Below are 16,662 nucleotides of genomic sequence, written 5' to 3' on the forward strand. Positions count from 1 at the left end.
TTTTTTTTAATTCGGATCTTTAGTAGCAGCCTAGCACACTCAATCTAGATTTAAAAAGTAATTTGTTAAAGCATGCACATAAGTGTAACAATGAATAAAAGCCACAAGTGACAAATATATTGGTTATCATTCCAAACATCTATAACCAATGAAAATGGCCTAGGTTTCTTTACTGATAGTCACTTCAGTAACTTGAATCCACAGATATAAGCAGAAAGTAAGCAGAAAGTTACAAGTAAGAACAGATTATACATGCAGATTTCTTTTCATAAAGGTCACATGTACAGGTATACATATTAGAAGCTTGCCTCTAGAATCATAGCCAAACTTTTTAAAATGTAGAAATGTAAAATTACGTCTTGAAAATATGAAGAGATGGTCTACACACTTGAAAACTCAAATGTTGCTTATACCAGAGATGTATGACAGCTACAGAATTCAAGTGACAAGCAATAAAATCTCAAGAAATTAATACTGGTCAAAGAGAATGGAAATATTTTTTTACATTTCATTGAAAATACATTGGCTACTAGAATACAAAATCTAGCAGGAAATTAGGAAAAAAAATTACAATATCTAAAGCCTATTACTTAATAGTTCTTATTACTTAAACAATAGCATGACATTAAAAGAAAACTGCACCTGCATCTTAATTGCCAATTAGTTAATTTTTGTATATGGTGTGAGGTAAGGGCGAACTTCATTCTTTTGCATGTGTATATCTAGTTGTCCCTGTGCCATTTGTTGAAAAGATTTTTCATTTCCCGTCAAGTTGTCTTGGTATCCTTGTTGAAAATCAACTGGCCATAAATGTTTGCATTTATTTCTGAACTCTCAGTCCTATTCTGTTGATTTATATGGCTATCCTCATGCCAGTACCACACTCATTGTGCTTTCTGTTGCTTTGTAGCCAGCTTTTGTATCAGAAAGTGTGAATCCTCCAACTTTGTTCTTCTTTTTCAAGATTGTTTTGGCTATTCTGAGTCCCTTGCATTTCCATATGAATTTTAGGATCAGCCTGTCAATTTCTGCCAAAAAAAAAAAAAACAAAAAAAAAACCTATCTGGGATTTAGATAGGGATTGTGTTGAATCTATAGATCAGTTTGTGGGGTACAGTTATCTTAACAATATTAAGTGCTCTGATCCACGAACATGGAATGTCCTTCCATTTATTTAGATATTCTTTAATTTATTTCAACAGATTTTGTAGTTTTTAGTGTACATGTTTTTCACTTTGTTAAGTTTATTCTGAAGTATTTTATTCTTTTGATGCTGTTGTAAATGGAATTCTTTTCTTAATTTCATTTTCAAATTGTTCTTTCCAAATGTATAGAAATACAATTGATTTTTGTATATCGATCTTTAATCCTGCAACCTTGCTGGACTTATTTATTGGTTCTCATGTTGTTTTAGTGGATTCCTTAGGATTTTTCTATACCCAAGATTGTGTCATCTGTGAATGGAGATATTTTTACTTTTTCTTTGTAATCTGGATGCCTTCATTTCTTTCTCTTGCCTAATTGCCCTGGATAGAACTTCTAAAACTTCTGTAATAGAAGTGAAGTGGACAGACATTCTTGTCTTGTTCCTAATCTTAGGGGGATAATTATGATGTTGGGTGTTGATTTTTCTTAGATACCCTTTATCATATTGAAGAAGTTCCCTTCTCTTCCTAGTTTGTTGAATATTTTTATCATGAAAAGGTCTTGGATTTTGCAAAATGCTTTTTCTTCATCTATTGAGATGGTTATGTGGGTTTTTTTTTCTCTCATTATTCTATTGATATGGTGTATTACACGAATTGATTTTCCAAAGTTAAACCAACCTTGAGTTCTTGGGATAAATCCTACTTGGTTATGGTGTAAAATCCTTTTTATATGTTTCTGGATTTGGTTTGCTAGTATTTTGTTGAGAATTTTTTGGATTCATATTCAAATGGGATTTTGGCCTGTAGTATATTTGTGATGTTTTTGTCTGGTTTTGGAATCAGGGTAATACTGGTCTCATGGAATAAGTTGGGAAGTGTTTCTTTCTCTTCTGTTTTTGGAAGATTTTGTGAAGGATCAATATGAATTCTTTAAATGTTTGGTAGAATTCACTGGTGAAACTATCTGGTCCTGTGCTTTTTTTTGTGGGAAGTTTAAAAATGATTATTTCAGTCTCTTTATTTGTTACAGGTCTATTCAGATTTTCTACTTCTTCCTGAGTCAGTTTTCAGTGATTTGTGCCTTTCTAGAAATTTGTCTTTTTCTTCTAAATTATCTAATTTGTTGACATACAGTTGTTCATTGTATTTTCTTATAATCATTTTATTTCTTTAAGATAAATAGTGATGTCTCCTCATTAATTTCTGATTTTAGTGATTTGAATCTTTTCTCTTTTTTCTTTATCAATTAACTAAATGTTTATTGACTGTTGATCTTTTAAAAAAACCAACTTTTTGTTTCACTCATTTTCTCTATTGTTTTGCTATTCTCTCTATTTCATTTCCACTTTTCCCTTCATTGTTTTCTTTCTGTGCTTGCCTTGTATTTAGTTTTTCTATTTGTTTAAAGTGGAAGTTTAGGGTACTGATTTGAAGTATTTCTTCTTTTTTAGTATAGTAATTTAAAGCTATAAATTTCCCTGTAAGCACTGCTTTAGCTGAATCTCATAAGTTTTGGTATTGTTTTCATTTTCATCCATCTCAAAGTATTTTGTAATTCTTCTTGTGATTTCTTCTCTGGCCCATCATTTATTTAGAATATGTTGTTTTAATTTGCATGTATTTGTGTATTTCCCAAATTTCTTTTTGTTTTTGATTTCTAATTTAATTCCATCGTGGTCAGGGAACATACTTTGTATCATTTAAATCCTTTTAAAATTTTAAGGCTTATTTTATGGCTTAGCATATGTTCTAATCTGGAGAATGTCCCATTGTATACTTGAGAAGAATGTGCATTCTGCTGTTGTTGGCTGAAGTTTTTTAAAGATGTCTATTTTTTCTAGTTGGTTTATATTATTGTTTGGCTCTTCAGTTTCTTTGTTCATCTTTTGCCTGGTTGTTCTATCCATTATTAGAACATTATTAGTAAGATATTGAAATGCCCAACTACTATTGTTGAAATGTCTATTTCTTCTTTCAATTCTGTCAGTTTTGCGTCATGTATTTTGGGGCTCTGTTATTAGATGCATATATGTTTGCAATTGCTGTATTTTCCTGATGGATTGACTGTTTTATCATTATGCAGTGACTCTTTATCTCAAGTGACATTTTTTGTTTTAAAGTCTATTTTGTCTGATATTAGTATAGCCACTCCAGCTCTCATATGGTTGCTGTTTGCATGGTAGATCTTTACCCATTTAAAAAATTTTAACGTATTTGTATCTTTGTATCTAAGGGTGTCTCCTGTAGATAGCATATTTTGGGTCTTATTTTTTTTATCCAGTGTGATAATCTCGGCCTTTTGACTAGGTCATTTAATTCATTCACATTTAATGTTACTATCAATATGGTTTGGTTTACATTTTTTCCAGGTATATAATTTTCACAGAATACAAACTTAAAAAGGATAAAGAAAGCCAAGAAACCAAGAAATAACCATTTATTTTTTGTCTGTTTCTTGACCCCATCTATTTTACTGCTGAGTTCTTTCATGTTTTCCAGGAAATTCCTATTCTGGTGCTTGTTTTAGATCACAAAATAAGGTGGAAAATTTCCCTATTTTTTTTTTTTACAAAATATCAAAACTCTTATACTGGATAATTAGCAGTAAATGTGTGATTGATGTCATACATAAAATTAAATCTAATTATTAATTAATTAATTAATACTTCTATTTAAAGGAACAACACTCGAAAAATACCAATAAAAAACAAACGATAAAGCTGTAAATCACCCCTGTATTATGGGATCACAAAGGCCTTATACACTGTCTCCCCCAGCCACAGTTTGGCCCTCCACGACTTAGATGGCTAACTGCTCTCTTCAACCACAGAGTGACGACTTGGCCTCAGGCTTCACTAGGGGTGGGAAAAGCTGCTGGACAAGGCCCCGGCACTTGCACTGGCCCTGGCAGCAGTGCCATCCGTGACTTGGGCTTTCTCTTCCTCATGTCTCAAAGCCTCTTCATACCAAATGGATTTACATTTTATTTTTTATTTTTGATATTCCTCCATTTCTTCTTTACAGTCTTCCTTTGTATTAACTGGATATATTCTAGTATAACATTTTGATTCCTGTGGTGATTTTTAAAATTATATATTTTTGAATTATTTTCTTAGTAGTTGCTTTAGGGCTTCTAATATACATCTTTTTTTTTTTTTTTTTCATTTTTATTGAGATTGTTCAGACACCATGCAATTATCCAAAGATCCAAAGTGTACAATCACTTGCCCCTGGGTACCCTCATACAGCTGTGCATCCATCACCACACTTAATTTTTGTTCAATTTTTAGAAACTTTTCATTACTCCAGACAAGAAATAAAGTGAAAGATGAAAAAAGAAAAAAAGAAAAGGAAACTCTAAACCTCCCCTATCCCTAACCAACCCCCCTCAATTGTTGACTCCTAGTATTGATATAGTACATTTGTTACTGTTTATGAAAAAATGTCGAAATACTACTAACTGTAGTATATAGTTTATAATAGGTATATAGTTCTTCCCTATATGCCCCTCTATTATTAACTTCTAATTGTATTGTCATACATTTGTTCTGGTTCATGAAGTGATTTCTAGTATTTGTACAGCTGATCATGGACATTGCCCACCATAGGATTCAGTTTTATACATTTCCATCTTTTGACCTCCAACTTTCCTTCTGGTGACATATATGACTCTGAGCTTCCCCTTTCCACCTCATTCACACACCATTCAGCGCTGATAGTTATTCTCACATCTTGCTACCAACACCCCTGTTCATTTCCAAACATTTAAGTTCATCCTAATTGAACATTCTGCTCATACTAAGCAAGAGCATCTACATTTCTTCCACAAGGCAGGAGGGAGAGTCAAAGAAGGTAGAGAGGCAAAAGGAAGAGGAAACAAAAAAAAAATGACAGCTAGGAAGCAGCAAAAGGAAAAATAACCTTAAATCAAAGTAGAATAAAGAATCAGACAATACCACCAATGTCAAGTGTCTAACATGCCTCCCCTATCCCCCCGTCTTATCTGCATTTACCTTGGTATATCACCTTTGTTACATTAAAGGAAGCATAATACAATGATTCTATTAGTTACAGTCTCTAGTTTATGCTGATTGCATCCCTCCCCCAATGCCTCCCCATTTTTAACACCTTGCAAGGTTGACATTTGCTTGTTCTCCCTTGTAAAAGAACATATTTGTACATTTTATCACAATTGTTGAATACTCTAGATTTCACCAAGTTACACAGTCCCAGTCGTTATCTTTCCTCCTTTCTTCTGGTGTCTCACATGCTCCCCATCTTTCTCTCTCAACCGTATTCATAGTTACCTTTGTTCAGTGTACTTACATTGTTGTGCTACCATCTCCCAAAATTGTGTTCCAAACCACACACTCCTGTCTTCTATCACCCTGTAGTGCTCCCTTTAGTATTTCCTGTAGGGCAGGTGTCTTGTTCACAAAGTCTCTCATTGTCTGTTTGTCAGAAAATATTTTGAGCTCTCCCTCATATTTGAAGGACAGCTTTGCTGGATACAGGATTCTTGGTTGGTGGTTTTTCTCTTTCAGTATCTTAAATATATCACACCACTTCCTTCTTGCCTCCATGGTTTCTGCTGAGAGATCCGCACATAGTCTTATGAAGCTTCCTTTGTATGTAATGGATTGCTTTTCTCTTGCTGCTTTCAGGATTCTCTCTGTCTTTGACATTTGATAATCTGATTATTAAGTGTCTTGGCGTAGGCCTATTCATATCTCTTCTGTTTGGGTATGCTGCGCTTCTTGGATCTGTAATTTTATGTCTTTCATAAGAGATGGGAAATTTTCATTGATTATTTCCTCTATTATTGCTTCTGCCCCCTTTCCCTTCTCTTCTCCTTTTGGGACACCAATGATATGTACATCATTGTACTTTGTTTCATCCTTGAGTTCCCGGAGACGTTGTTCATATTTTTTCATTCTTTTCTCCATCTGCTCCTTTGCATGTAGGCTTTCAGGTGTTTTGTTCTCCAGTTCCTGGGTGTTTTCTTCTGCCTCTTGAGATCTGCTGTTGTATGTTTCCATTGTGTCTTTCATCTCTTGTGTTGTGCCTTTCATTTCCATAGATTCTACTAGTAGGTTTTTTGAACTTTTGATTTCTACCGTATACATGTCCAGTGCTTCCTTTACAGCCTCTATCTCTTTTGCAATATCTTCTCTAAACTTTTTGAATTGATTTAGCATTAGTTGTTTAAATTCCTGTATCTCAGTTGAAGTGTACGTTTGTTCCTTTGACTGGGCCATAACTTTGTTTTTCTTAGTGTAGGTTGTAATTTTCTGTTGTCTAGGCATGGTTTCCTTGGTTATCCAAATCAGGTTTTCCCAGACCAGAACAGGCTCAGGTCCCAGAGGGAAGAAATATTCAGTATCTGGTTTCCCTGTAGGTGTGTCTTAGAAAATTGTTCCACCCTTTGATGCCTCGGGTCACTGTGTTTTTCTGTCCAGCAGGTGACGCCTGTTAGCCTATAATTCTTGACTGGTATGAGGAGGTATGGCCGTGTTCCCCCAGGCTCTGGGGTCTGGTTCTGAATGGAAAGGGCCCCACCCCTTTCCTCCTAGAGAAGAGAGACCCCTCAGGTGGAGGTCATTAGCATTTCAATGGTCTCACTCTCTGCTTGTGGTGTCTCCACCCTTCCCAGAGTCACAGCCCTGGAAACTGAAAATGACTGGGGCTTTCTCCACTGAGCCAAAAAAGAAACAGATAGTCCCCTTCAGACCCAGTCCAAGGCAACCCTCCGGCTCTCCCAGGTCAGTCGTCACCCAAAACCTCTGTCTGTTTTTTGGGGCTGCGTACCTGTAGTGAGCAGTTCACACTCGCTACTTAAAACCCCAGTTGGAGCTCAGCTGAGCTGTATTCGCTTGCTGGGAGAGAGCTTCTCTGTGGCACCACGCGGCTCCGCAGCTCGGGCTATGGGGGAGGGGGTCTCCCGACCTGGTTCCGCAGGTTTTACTTACAGATTTTATGCTGTGTTCTCGGGCATTCCTCCCAATTCAGGTTGGTGTATGATGAATGGATGGTTTCGTTTGTCCGCCCGCAGTTATTCTGGATTATTTACTAGTTGTTTCTGGTTTTTTGTAGTTGTTCCAGGGGGACTACTTAGCTTCTACTATTCTCTATGCCGCCATCTTGCCCAAGTCTCTAATATACATCTTTTTTTTTTTTTTTTTTTTTTTTTTTTTTCACTTTTCTTTTTTTCCTTTTTTACTTACATTAAATACATCGGTAAATCAGCAGTCGCATTCTGTTACCACGATTGTTATGTTGGAAGAGGGAAAAAGGGGGAAAAAGGCAAATGCTTTCTTAGAAGCAAAAAAAAAAGAAAAAGACACCCTCCCCCCCTAAAAAAAACTGACCAGAAGAAAAAAAATGAAGAGCTGGGAAATAAAAAACTAAGATCCCCAAAGTCCAACAGAGCTCAAAGGAAAGCTGAAGAGCTGGTAGGAGACAGAGGGAAGACAGCAGATAGGCCCAGAAGCTAAGGCCAATCCTGTTCCTAAGGAAGAATTAGGGTGGTGGGGAGGAGAGGGAAGGAAGAAGCCTGGGAAAATGGTTTTCCAGCCCCAAGGCAGTGAAACATCTTTGCTCCTGTTCCATGGGGAAAGCTCCACAGAGCTTCATTTCTAACAGACTTAAGAAAGCCATTCTAGTTTCTCCACTTGTAAAAAAAGGATGTACTGGATGCTTTTGTGGGGTGGGGGTGGGGGGCTAGTGGGTTCTGGAAAGGGAAAGGAAAGGTGTGTGCATTTCAGGGCCACGGGAACTAAGGCTGCCCCTGGAAAAGGGAAGGAATTGAGACCTAAGTGGAAGAACTTAAACTGGGTTTCTCAGCTACTCTGCAACAAAAGGAAGTCTACAAGTCAAAAGGGCAGAAAAGTTTCAATCTTAGGTCACTGTGGCCTTTCCTATCTTTTGTCCCCCAATTTTCCCAAAACTCTGGGCTGGAACAAGGAGCCCAGAGTTCTCTCTTGCCTTGATGCCTTTCCACAGACATCCTAAAAACACCTGATAAGAGATATGAAGAGAGGCTAGAGATCTAAAAAGGATCAAAGCCCTCTAATGATATCAGACAGCTGTGGGGTGCCTTCAGTGCTAGTTATTCCCTGTCCACAGGAATAGGTGGTATGATGTAAGGGGGCCACAAATAGGCCTCTGTGGTACTAGCCCCTAGTGGTACGTGGATTAAACAACTGGATGCATGGGGTGTAGGAATGGGGACTAAACTGAAGACTAAAAATGAGAAAGGAAGTAAGGCCTGATGGCAAGTGGGGACAGAACAGACTGTACCGGGGAAATAAGATCACACCTCTTTACAGGCAAGTAAAATAGACATGGTAATGGATACCAAGTTGAATGTGAACCCTAGAAAAAGAGTGAAAACTCTCCCCTCTTGCCTGGCTCCTTCTCACTCCCCTGTCTTGGCCTACACTATCCTGAGACGACTCCCCAGTTCATCAGTTAATTCTCCAGGAAAGGCAACTTTTACTGAAGAGCTAGGTTGGCTAGAATATAAGTGAAGAATCTGAGTTGGAGGAAGCTAGCAGTGGAGACTGGGCTTGCAGCTGCCACTGCTTTTGTTCTCTACAGCCCTCCTCAAACCTCATATATACCTCAGGATCCATTTAATTAAAAAGAAGGTAGGGGGATGAGTAAATCAATCAACCCCCATAAAACAAGTATCCCATCTGAACTACTATCAATTAAAGTGCAAACTGCAGAGGGATACGGTGACTGGGGCTGAAGCCATCTAAAGGCCAGAGGAAAAAATGCATATGTATAAATCAGAAGATGGGTATCAGAAACTGGTCCCTCCTCCAGTCAGATCACAGCAGACCCCAAAAGGCAGGCAACCAATGAAGTTTCTTTGGAGGACTCTGGGATCCAATCCCCCACCATGTGGGAGAAGCTACCTAAGAGCTTGGGTGATGGGAAACCAGGCCTTGGATGAGTTCCAGAGCAACAGATGACACTGCACTCCACTTCCCCTGCCTCCACCCAGCTAACTCAACAGGACTCCAACCTGGTGCCAGAGAGCTTGCCTTCCCAGTCTCATCTCTACCTAGAAACACCCTCCACAAGGCCAACTCATGGATATTGCAGTATTTTCAAATATGAGAAACTCCAACCAAGTAAAAAGAAAAAAAAGTGTTTCCTTACTCCTTCCTGCTGTAAGCCTTACTCTCCCTCCCCCAGGGCCCTTTTATGTGACTGATCTGGAAACCTCATTCCTCAGTTCCTGGGTTCACCACTTTTTCCATCCTGGGGAGAAGAGGACAAGGGGATCAAGAACAGGGATTGACCAAAAGCAGAAGGGGAGGGGCAGGAGACAAAGTGTTTTCTGAAAAAATGGGGAACATTAGGAAGGAGGAGGAAAGATAAGTAGGTCACTGTCTTGCACCTATAATACAAAATGAAGAAAGTTTCTTTTGGAAGGTAAGTCCTGGGGGTATCTGACCCCCAAGCCCCAGAGTAGGGGGTAGGAGGCCAGTGGCAACAGCTGCCTGGTGTTGGTTGCTGAAGCATTAAAAAGTGCCATGACGGAGCTGTCAAGAGGCAGCCCTTGGGAGCCAGGGCTCAGTGTGCTGTTACCATAGGGGCTGTGTGCTGAAGGGTAGGGATGGAGGTTATTTCTTAGCTCTCGTGCTAGCTCCATACTTGTTTGCTGCTAGCCACTCCCTCAGTTGCTACAACACTGGCTCTTGTTCTGCTGGGACTGCTCATGGAGATCCACACCCCGGCTTCGGCATCCTGCACCCCCCAGATTCTGGGGTTCACTCTTTGGCAACTTCTTAGCTATTGCCAGGAAGAGATCATTCACGTTCATAGCTGTCTTGGCTGAAGTCTCCATAAACAATAGGCTGTTGTCATCTGCATATGCCTGGGCCTCTTCATATTCCACCATGCGCTTGTTGGCCAGGTCAGCTTTGTTCCCTGCCAGGGCAATAACGATGCTAGGACTGGCCTGTCGCTGTAGTTCCTTCACCCATGTCTTTGCTCTGGCAAAGGTTTCCTGATTAGTAATGTCATAAACCACAATTGCAGCTTGAGCACCCCTGTAGTACATGGGGGCCAAGCTATGATATCGCTCCTGTCCAGCTGTGTCCCAGATCTCAAACTTGACTGTTGTATCATCTAGACAAATGGATTGGGTGAGGAAGGCCGCTCCAATGGTGCTCTCCTGGTATTCATGGAACTGCCCTTTGACAAAACGTAATACCAGGCTAGATTTCCCCACTGCAGATTCCCCCAGCAGGACCAATTTGAACTGGCATATTTTGCTGGCTTGGGGCTGCCCATTGGGCCTGGCTGTGCTCCTGCTAGTCATGGCCAGATTATCAGAATAGGAAAGGGTGGAGGGAGGGGGATGCCACAAAGCGGCAAGGGGGGGAGGGGGAAGGGGAGGGGACTTCCAGGCTTCAACAGTCCTGGGGCTCCGTCTCCCCCGTCGGGCCCAAGCCTGTGTCCTCTAATATACATCTTAAAGTATTGAAACCTACTTCTGATTTTTGCAAATTTAATTCCAGGAAAATACAGAAACTTTATTCCTTTATAGTTCCATTCCTTTTTCTCCTTTTTGTGTTATTATTATTATAAATAATACATCTATATGTGTTACAAACCTAACAATACATTGTTATAATTATTAGTTTATATAATCTTTTATATAAAGAACAACTATATATTTATATAGTTTATATTAACCTTTTCATTTACCATTTCTGATTCTTCTCATTTCTTCCTGTGGATTTGAGTTAACATTTGATGTATTTCCTTATTTCATTCCACTCACCTCTTCTGTGCTGTTTTTGTCATGTGTATTAAATTTCTGTATAAGCTCACCAATAGTTATATACTGATTGCTTTATGCAGTTGCTTTATAAGTCAGTGAAGAGAATAAAAGAGATGAAATGTGCAATTATACTCTTTCATAATTACCTACATAATTACCTCTAGTGAAACTCTTTGTTTTTGTTTTGTATGTGTGTGTGTGTGTGTGTGTGTGTGTGTGTGTGTGTTTTCTAGTTTGCTAATGCTGCTGGGATGCAAAACACCTGAAATGGATTGGCTTTTATAAAATGGGGTTTATTTGGTTACACAGTTACAGTCTTAAGGCCATCAAATGTCCAAGGTAACTCATCAACAATCGGGTACTGTGCCGGTTTGAATGTATTATGTCCCCTAGAAAAAGCCATATTCTTTGGTGCAATCTTGTGGGGCAGACAGAATAGTGGGGATTAAGTTGGAATGTTTGGATTAGGTTGTTTGCATGGAGATGTGCCCCACCCAGCTGTGGGAGGTGACTCTGGTGGGATACTCCCATGGAGGTGTGGCCCCACCCATTCGGGGTGGGCCTTGATCAGTGGAGCCATATGAATGAGCTGGCTCAAGGAGAGGAAACAGAGTGCAGCTGTGAGTGACGTTTTGAAGAAGAGCAAGCTTGCTAGAGAGGAATGTCCTGGGAGAAAGCCATTTTGAAACCAGAACTTTGGAGCAGACGCCAGCCTTGTGCCTTCCCAGCTAACAGAGGTTTTCCGGACGCTGTTTGCCATCCTCCAGTGAAGGTACCTGATTACTGATGTGTTACCTTGGACACTTATGGCCTTAAGACTGTAACTGTATAGCCAAATAAACCCCCTTTTTATAAAAGCCAGTCCATCTCTGGTGTTTTGCGTTCTGCAGCATTAGCAAACTAGAACAGATTTTGGTACCAGAGAAGTGGGGTGCTTTTGCTGCTGAGTTTGCAAATACTGAACATGTTGGAGCGGCTTTTTAAATGGATAATGGGGAGTTTCTGGAAGAGTTGTGAGGAGCTTGATAGAAAAGGCCAAAACTGCTTTAAAGAGACTGTTTGTGGAAATATGGACTCTAAAGATACTTCTGATGAGGCCTTGAACAGAGATGATCAATGTGTTGTTGTAAACTGGAAGAAAGGCGATCCTTGTTTTAAAGTGGCAGAGAATTTGGCAAAATTGAGTCCTGGTGTCAGATGGAAGGAAGAATTTAAAAGTGACAACCTGGAGTACTTAGCTGAGGAGATCTCCAGACTACGTGTGGAGGACGTAACCTGGCTTCTCCTTGCAGTTTATAGTAAAATGCGAGCAGAAAGAGATAAACTTAGAACTGAACTCTTGGGTTCAAAAAGACCAGAAGCTGAAAATTACGAGCTTCCAGGGGGTGGAATCCCAGAAGCTATAGCCCAACGTGAGGATGTAACAGAATATGGAACCCAGCCGCCATTTCAGTACAAGCCAAGATTGGAGATGGAATTATCCAGAAAGGATCTGTGGAAACTCCTATTGTCTGATGGCTTTGACCCCTGTGTGCTTCATGCAAAGCCAACAGAATTTTTGTGAGAACTTTATAGACAGAGCCGCTGCCAGTCTGGACTGGAGGAGACAGACAAGGAACAAACTGAAGGAAAAATTTCTTCAAAGACAGAGCCATGGAGGTTGAGGTCTGGAGTCAGGAGGTCTCGGGCTGGGAGAGCGGAGCAGCCCACATGCACGGAAAGGGTGAGTTTTCCCTGGAGGTTGAGGGCGGGCTTTCCGCCTCGATGCTCTGGAAGAGTTTTGCCACCTCAGGTCCCAAAGAGGTTGGAGCACATTCCCAGGGAATTGGGGAGAGCCTGGCTGCCACCCCACTGTTCTGAAGGGGTTGAGCATGTGCCCCGGAGATGGAAGGGAATCTGGGAGCTGCCCCAATGTTTGAGGAGGGTGGGGCCGAGAAGGTGGTCTCCCCACTGTGTGGGTATGTTGGAGCACTCACCTAAGCATTTGGAGAGGAAAGGGCTGCCGAAAAGGCCCTTAGGAAGGGTTAGGCTCCCGCTCTCTCAAGCCCCAGGGATGCAATGTTGTTCTGTAAATGACTCTCAGACTTTGAAATCTAATGGAGTTTGTCCTGCAGGTTTTAAGAACTGTTTTGGTCCTGTTAACCCTGTTTTTCTTACTGTTTCTCCTTATGGCAATGGGAATGTTTATCCTATGAATGTCCCTCCTTTGTATATTGGAAGCATATAACTGTTTCTAAGTCCACAGATCCAAAGCTAAAGGAGAATTGTGCCTTAGGACCCACCACACCTGTAATTGATTTTGATGGGATCTTGTACTTAACTTTTGTTACTGAAATGATTTAAGTTTTTGTGATATTGTGATGGAATGAATGTATTTTGTACTTGGAAAGATAATGTCATTTTTGGGGTCCAGGGGGTGGAATGTGCCGGTTTGAATGTATTGTGTCCCCCAAATGCCATTATCTTTGATGTAGTCTTGTGGGACAGACTTTTGGTGCTGATTAGATTTGCTTGGAATGTGCCCCACCCAGCTGTGGGTGGTGACTCTGGTGGGATACTCCCATGGAGGCATGGCCCCACCCATTCGGGGTGGGCCTTGATCAGTGGAGCCATATAAATGAGCTGGCTCAAGGAGAAGAAAAGAGAGTGCAGCTGTGAGTGACGTTTTGAAGAAGAGCAAGCTTGCTAGAGAGGAATGTCCTGGGAGAAAGCCATTTTGAAACCAGAACTTTGGAGCAGACGCCAGCCACGTGCCTTCCCAGCTAACAGAGGTTTTCCGGACGCCATTGGCCATCCTCCGGTGAAGGTACCCAATTGCTGATGTGTTACCTTGGACACTTTATGGCCTTAAGACTGTAACTGTATAGCCAAATAAACCCCCTTTTTATAAAAGCCAGTCCATCTCTGGTGTTTTGCATTCTGCAGCATTAGCAAACTAGAACAGGTACCTTCACTGGAGGATGGCCAGTGGTGTCCGGAAACCTCTGTTAGCTGGGAAGGCACGTGGCTGGCGTCTGCTCCAGAGTTCTGATTTCAAAATGGCTTTCTCCCAGGAAGTTCCTCTCTAGGCTGCAGTTCCTCAAAAATGTCACTCTTAGTTGCTCTTGGGGTGTTTTTCCTCTCTTAGCTTCTCTGGAGCAAAAGTCTGCTTTCAACGGCCGTCTTCAGACTATCTCTCATCTGCAGCTACTCTCTCAGCTCCCATGCACTCTTCAAAGTGTCCCTCTTGGCTGTAGCTCCTCTTCAAAATGCCATTCTCTGTTGCTCTTCAAAATGTCACTCACAGCTGCACTGAGTTCCTTCTGTTTGTCAGCTTGTTTACATGGCTCCAGTGATTTAATTTAGACCCACCCTCAATGGGTGGGGTAACACCTCCATGGAAATTATCCAATTAGAATCATCACCCACAGTTGGGTGGGGCGCATTTCCATGCAAACAACCTAATCCATACATTCCAACTTAATCCCCACTAATACGTCTGCCCCACAAGATTGTATCAAAGAATATGCCTTTTTCTGGGGGACATAATACATTCAAACAGGCACAGTGTGTATTTCAATTTTGGGTGGTATTACTTGTTTTCAGCCTGAAGAACTTCCTTTATTATTTCTTGTAAATAAGGTCTTTCAACAATTTTTTTTCACCTTTTGTTTATTTGGGAATGTTTTAAATTTTTCTTTCACTTAAACATTATCTATTAATTTTTAACCTACTCTCGAATGTTTAGAAAATGGATTAATAGAATGATATAACAAATGTGGGAAAATATTAAAAGTTGGGAAATCTGAGTTCTGGGAGGGGATATATAGGAGTTCTCTGTATTATTTTTCTATTATGTTTGCAACTTTCCTGTAAGTTTGAAATTATTATAAAATAAAAGATTTACAAATTACCTATTAATGCTTACAGGGATTTTAAAGCTCACTTTATATTTGTTATTAAAATGGTTGTTGACTCTGATAAAGTTGAGAACCAAAGATATATAGTACCATTATGAAATTACAAAATATCAACACATTTCTTAGTCACAGTTTTTTAAAATGGCAAGCCCCAGTGGAGTAGGGTAATTTGAAACATTTGATTTTTTTAAAAATTGAGATAATTGTAAACTTCACATGCAGTTGTGAGATATATAATGGAGAAATAATAGAAAAGTAATAGAGCAATCCCTCTTACATTTTGTCAGTTTCCCCCAATGGTAACTTTTTACTAAGCTATAGTATAATACCACAACCAAGATAGTATTGATTATGATCCACCAATTTTATTCAGGTTTCTCCAGTTTTACTTGTGCTCATTTGTCTGTGTGCATATTAAGTTCTATACAATTTTATTACCTGTATAGGTTTGTCTATCTACTACCACTATCAAGATACTGAACTGTTTCAACCACAAAGATCCCTTGTGTCACCCTTTTATAACCACACCCATCTCTCTTCCACCCCTCCTCCCCTGCCCAGTCCATTACCCTTGGCAACCAGTAATCTGCCCCCACTCTAAAAATTTTGTCATTTCAAAATGTTACAAAAGTGGAATCATATAGTACATAATCTTTTTGGATTATCTTTTTTCGTTCAGTATAATTCCCTGGAGAGTCATCTAAGTTGTTGTGTGCATCAATAGTTCATTACTTTTTTATTGCTCAGTAGTATTTCATGGTATGTATATACCAGTTCATTTAGTCATTCACCGAGCTGACTCCAGTTTTGGGCTATTAAAAATAAAGTTTCTATGAACATTCATGTACAGATTCTCTGAGGAGAATCCTGTAATGGATTGTGCTTTTAGTTGTCAAGTTTAAGAACTCTTTTCCTAGCCTTAGATACTGAATATTTTCTCCTATATTTTTTTCAAAAACTTTTAGAGTTTTTACAATTATGTTACAATTAACTCTATTACATTTTGGGTCAATTTTTGTGTAAAGTGTGAGATTTAGATCTAGATTCAATTTTTTCCCTTACAGATGCCCAATTGCTCAAGCACCGATTGCTGAAAAGGCTGTCCTCGCTTCATTGAGTTGGTTTTGTGCTTTTGTCAAAAATCAGTTGAGCATATTAGTGTGGGTCTATTTCTGAATCCTCTATTCTTTTCCATTGATCTAAGTGTCTATCCTTCCACCAATACCACACTGTCTTGATTACTGCAGCAATATAGTAAGCCTTAAAATTGGGTAATGTAATTCCTCCCACTTCATTGTTAGTCGAAGTTGTTTTAGTATTTTAGGGTCTGTACCTTTCTATATAAATTTTAGAATAAGCTTGTCCATGTCTGTCCCAGAATTTTGCTGGGACTTTGATAGGAATTGCATTAACTCTATTGATCAGTTTGGGGAGAATTGACATCTTTTGTATGTTGAATCTTTCAGTCAGTGTATCCAGAATGCTGCTCCATTTATTTAGCTCTTCTTTTGTTTCTTCTTTATAAATTTTTTAGATCAGTTGTAGGTTTTACAGAAAATACTTTGATTTCTTTTGTCAGCATTTTTTGATTTTCAGCATACAGATTCTATAAATGTTTTTTAAGTGTATACTCAAAACATTTCATTTTCTTTGGAGTGATAGTAAGTAGTCTTGTGTTTTTAATTTTTGGCACATTCATTGTTAGTTTGTAGAAACATGATTGATTCTTGTGTGCTTCTTTTCTATCCTGCAAATTTGTTGAAGTCATTTAATAGTGGTTGAGATGTGTGTGTGTGTGTGTGTGTGTGTGTTC

The 16,662-nt window shown here is 39.4% G+C and overlaps 2 protein-coding genes across 2 annotated transcripts in view; one reads left to right on the forward strand and one right to left on the reverse strand.

Moving 5' to 3' along the window:
* The window catches only part of BSN (bassoon presynaptic cytomatrix protein), a 130,396-nt gene that overhangs the window by 28,249 nt on the left and 85,485 nt on the right, over positions 1-16,662 (forward strand). The gene's annotated exons all lie outside the window — the stretch shown is intronic.
* Positions 7,840-10,599, reverse strand: LOC119545287 (ras-related protein Rab-5B). The gene has a single exon (XM_037850800.1). It carries the CDS (start codon positions 10,483-10,485, stop codon positions 9,838-9,840), a length of 648 nt encoding a protein of 215 aa, XP_037706728.1. The 5' UTR covers positions 10,486-10,599; the 3' UTR covers positions 7,840-9,837.

The sequence above is a fragment of the Choloepus didactylus genome, chromosome 1 (assembly GCF_015220235.1).
Source record: "Choloepus didactylus isolate mChoDid1 chromosome 1, mChoDid1.pri, whole genome shotgun sequence".
In the NCBI taxonomy this organism is placed as follows: domain Eukaryota; kingdom Metazoa; phylum Chordata; class Mammalia; order Pilosa; family Megalonychidae; genus Choloepus; species Choloepus didactylus.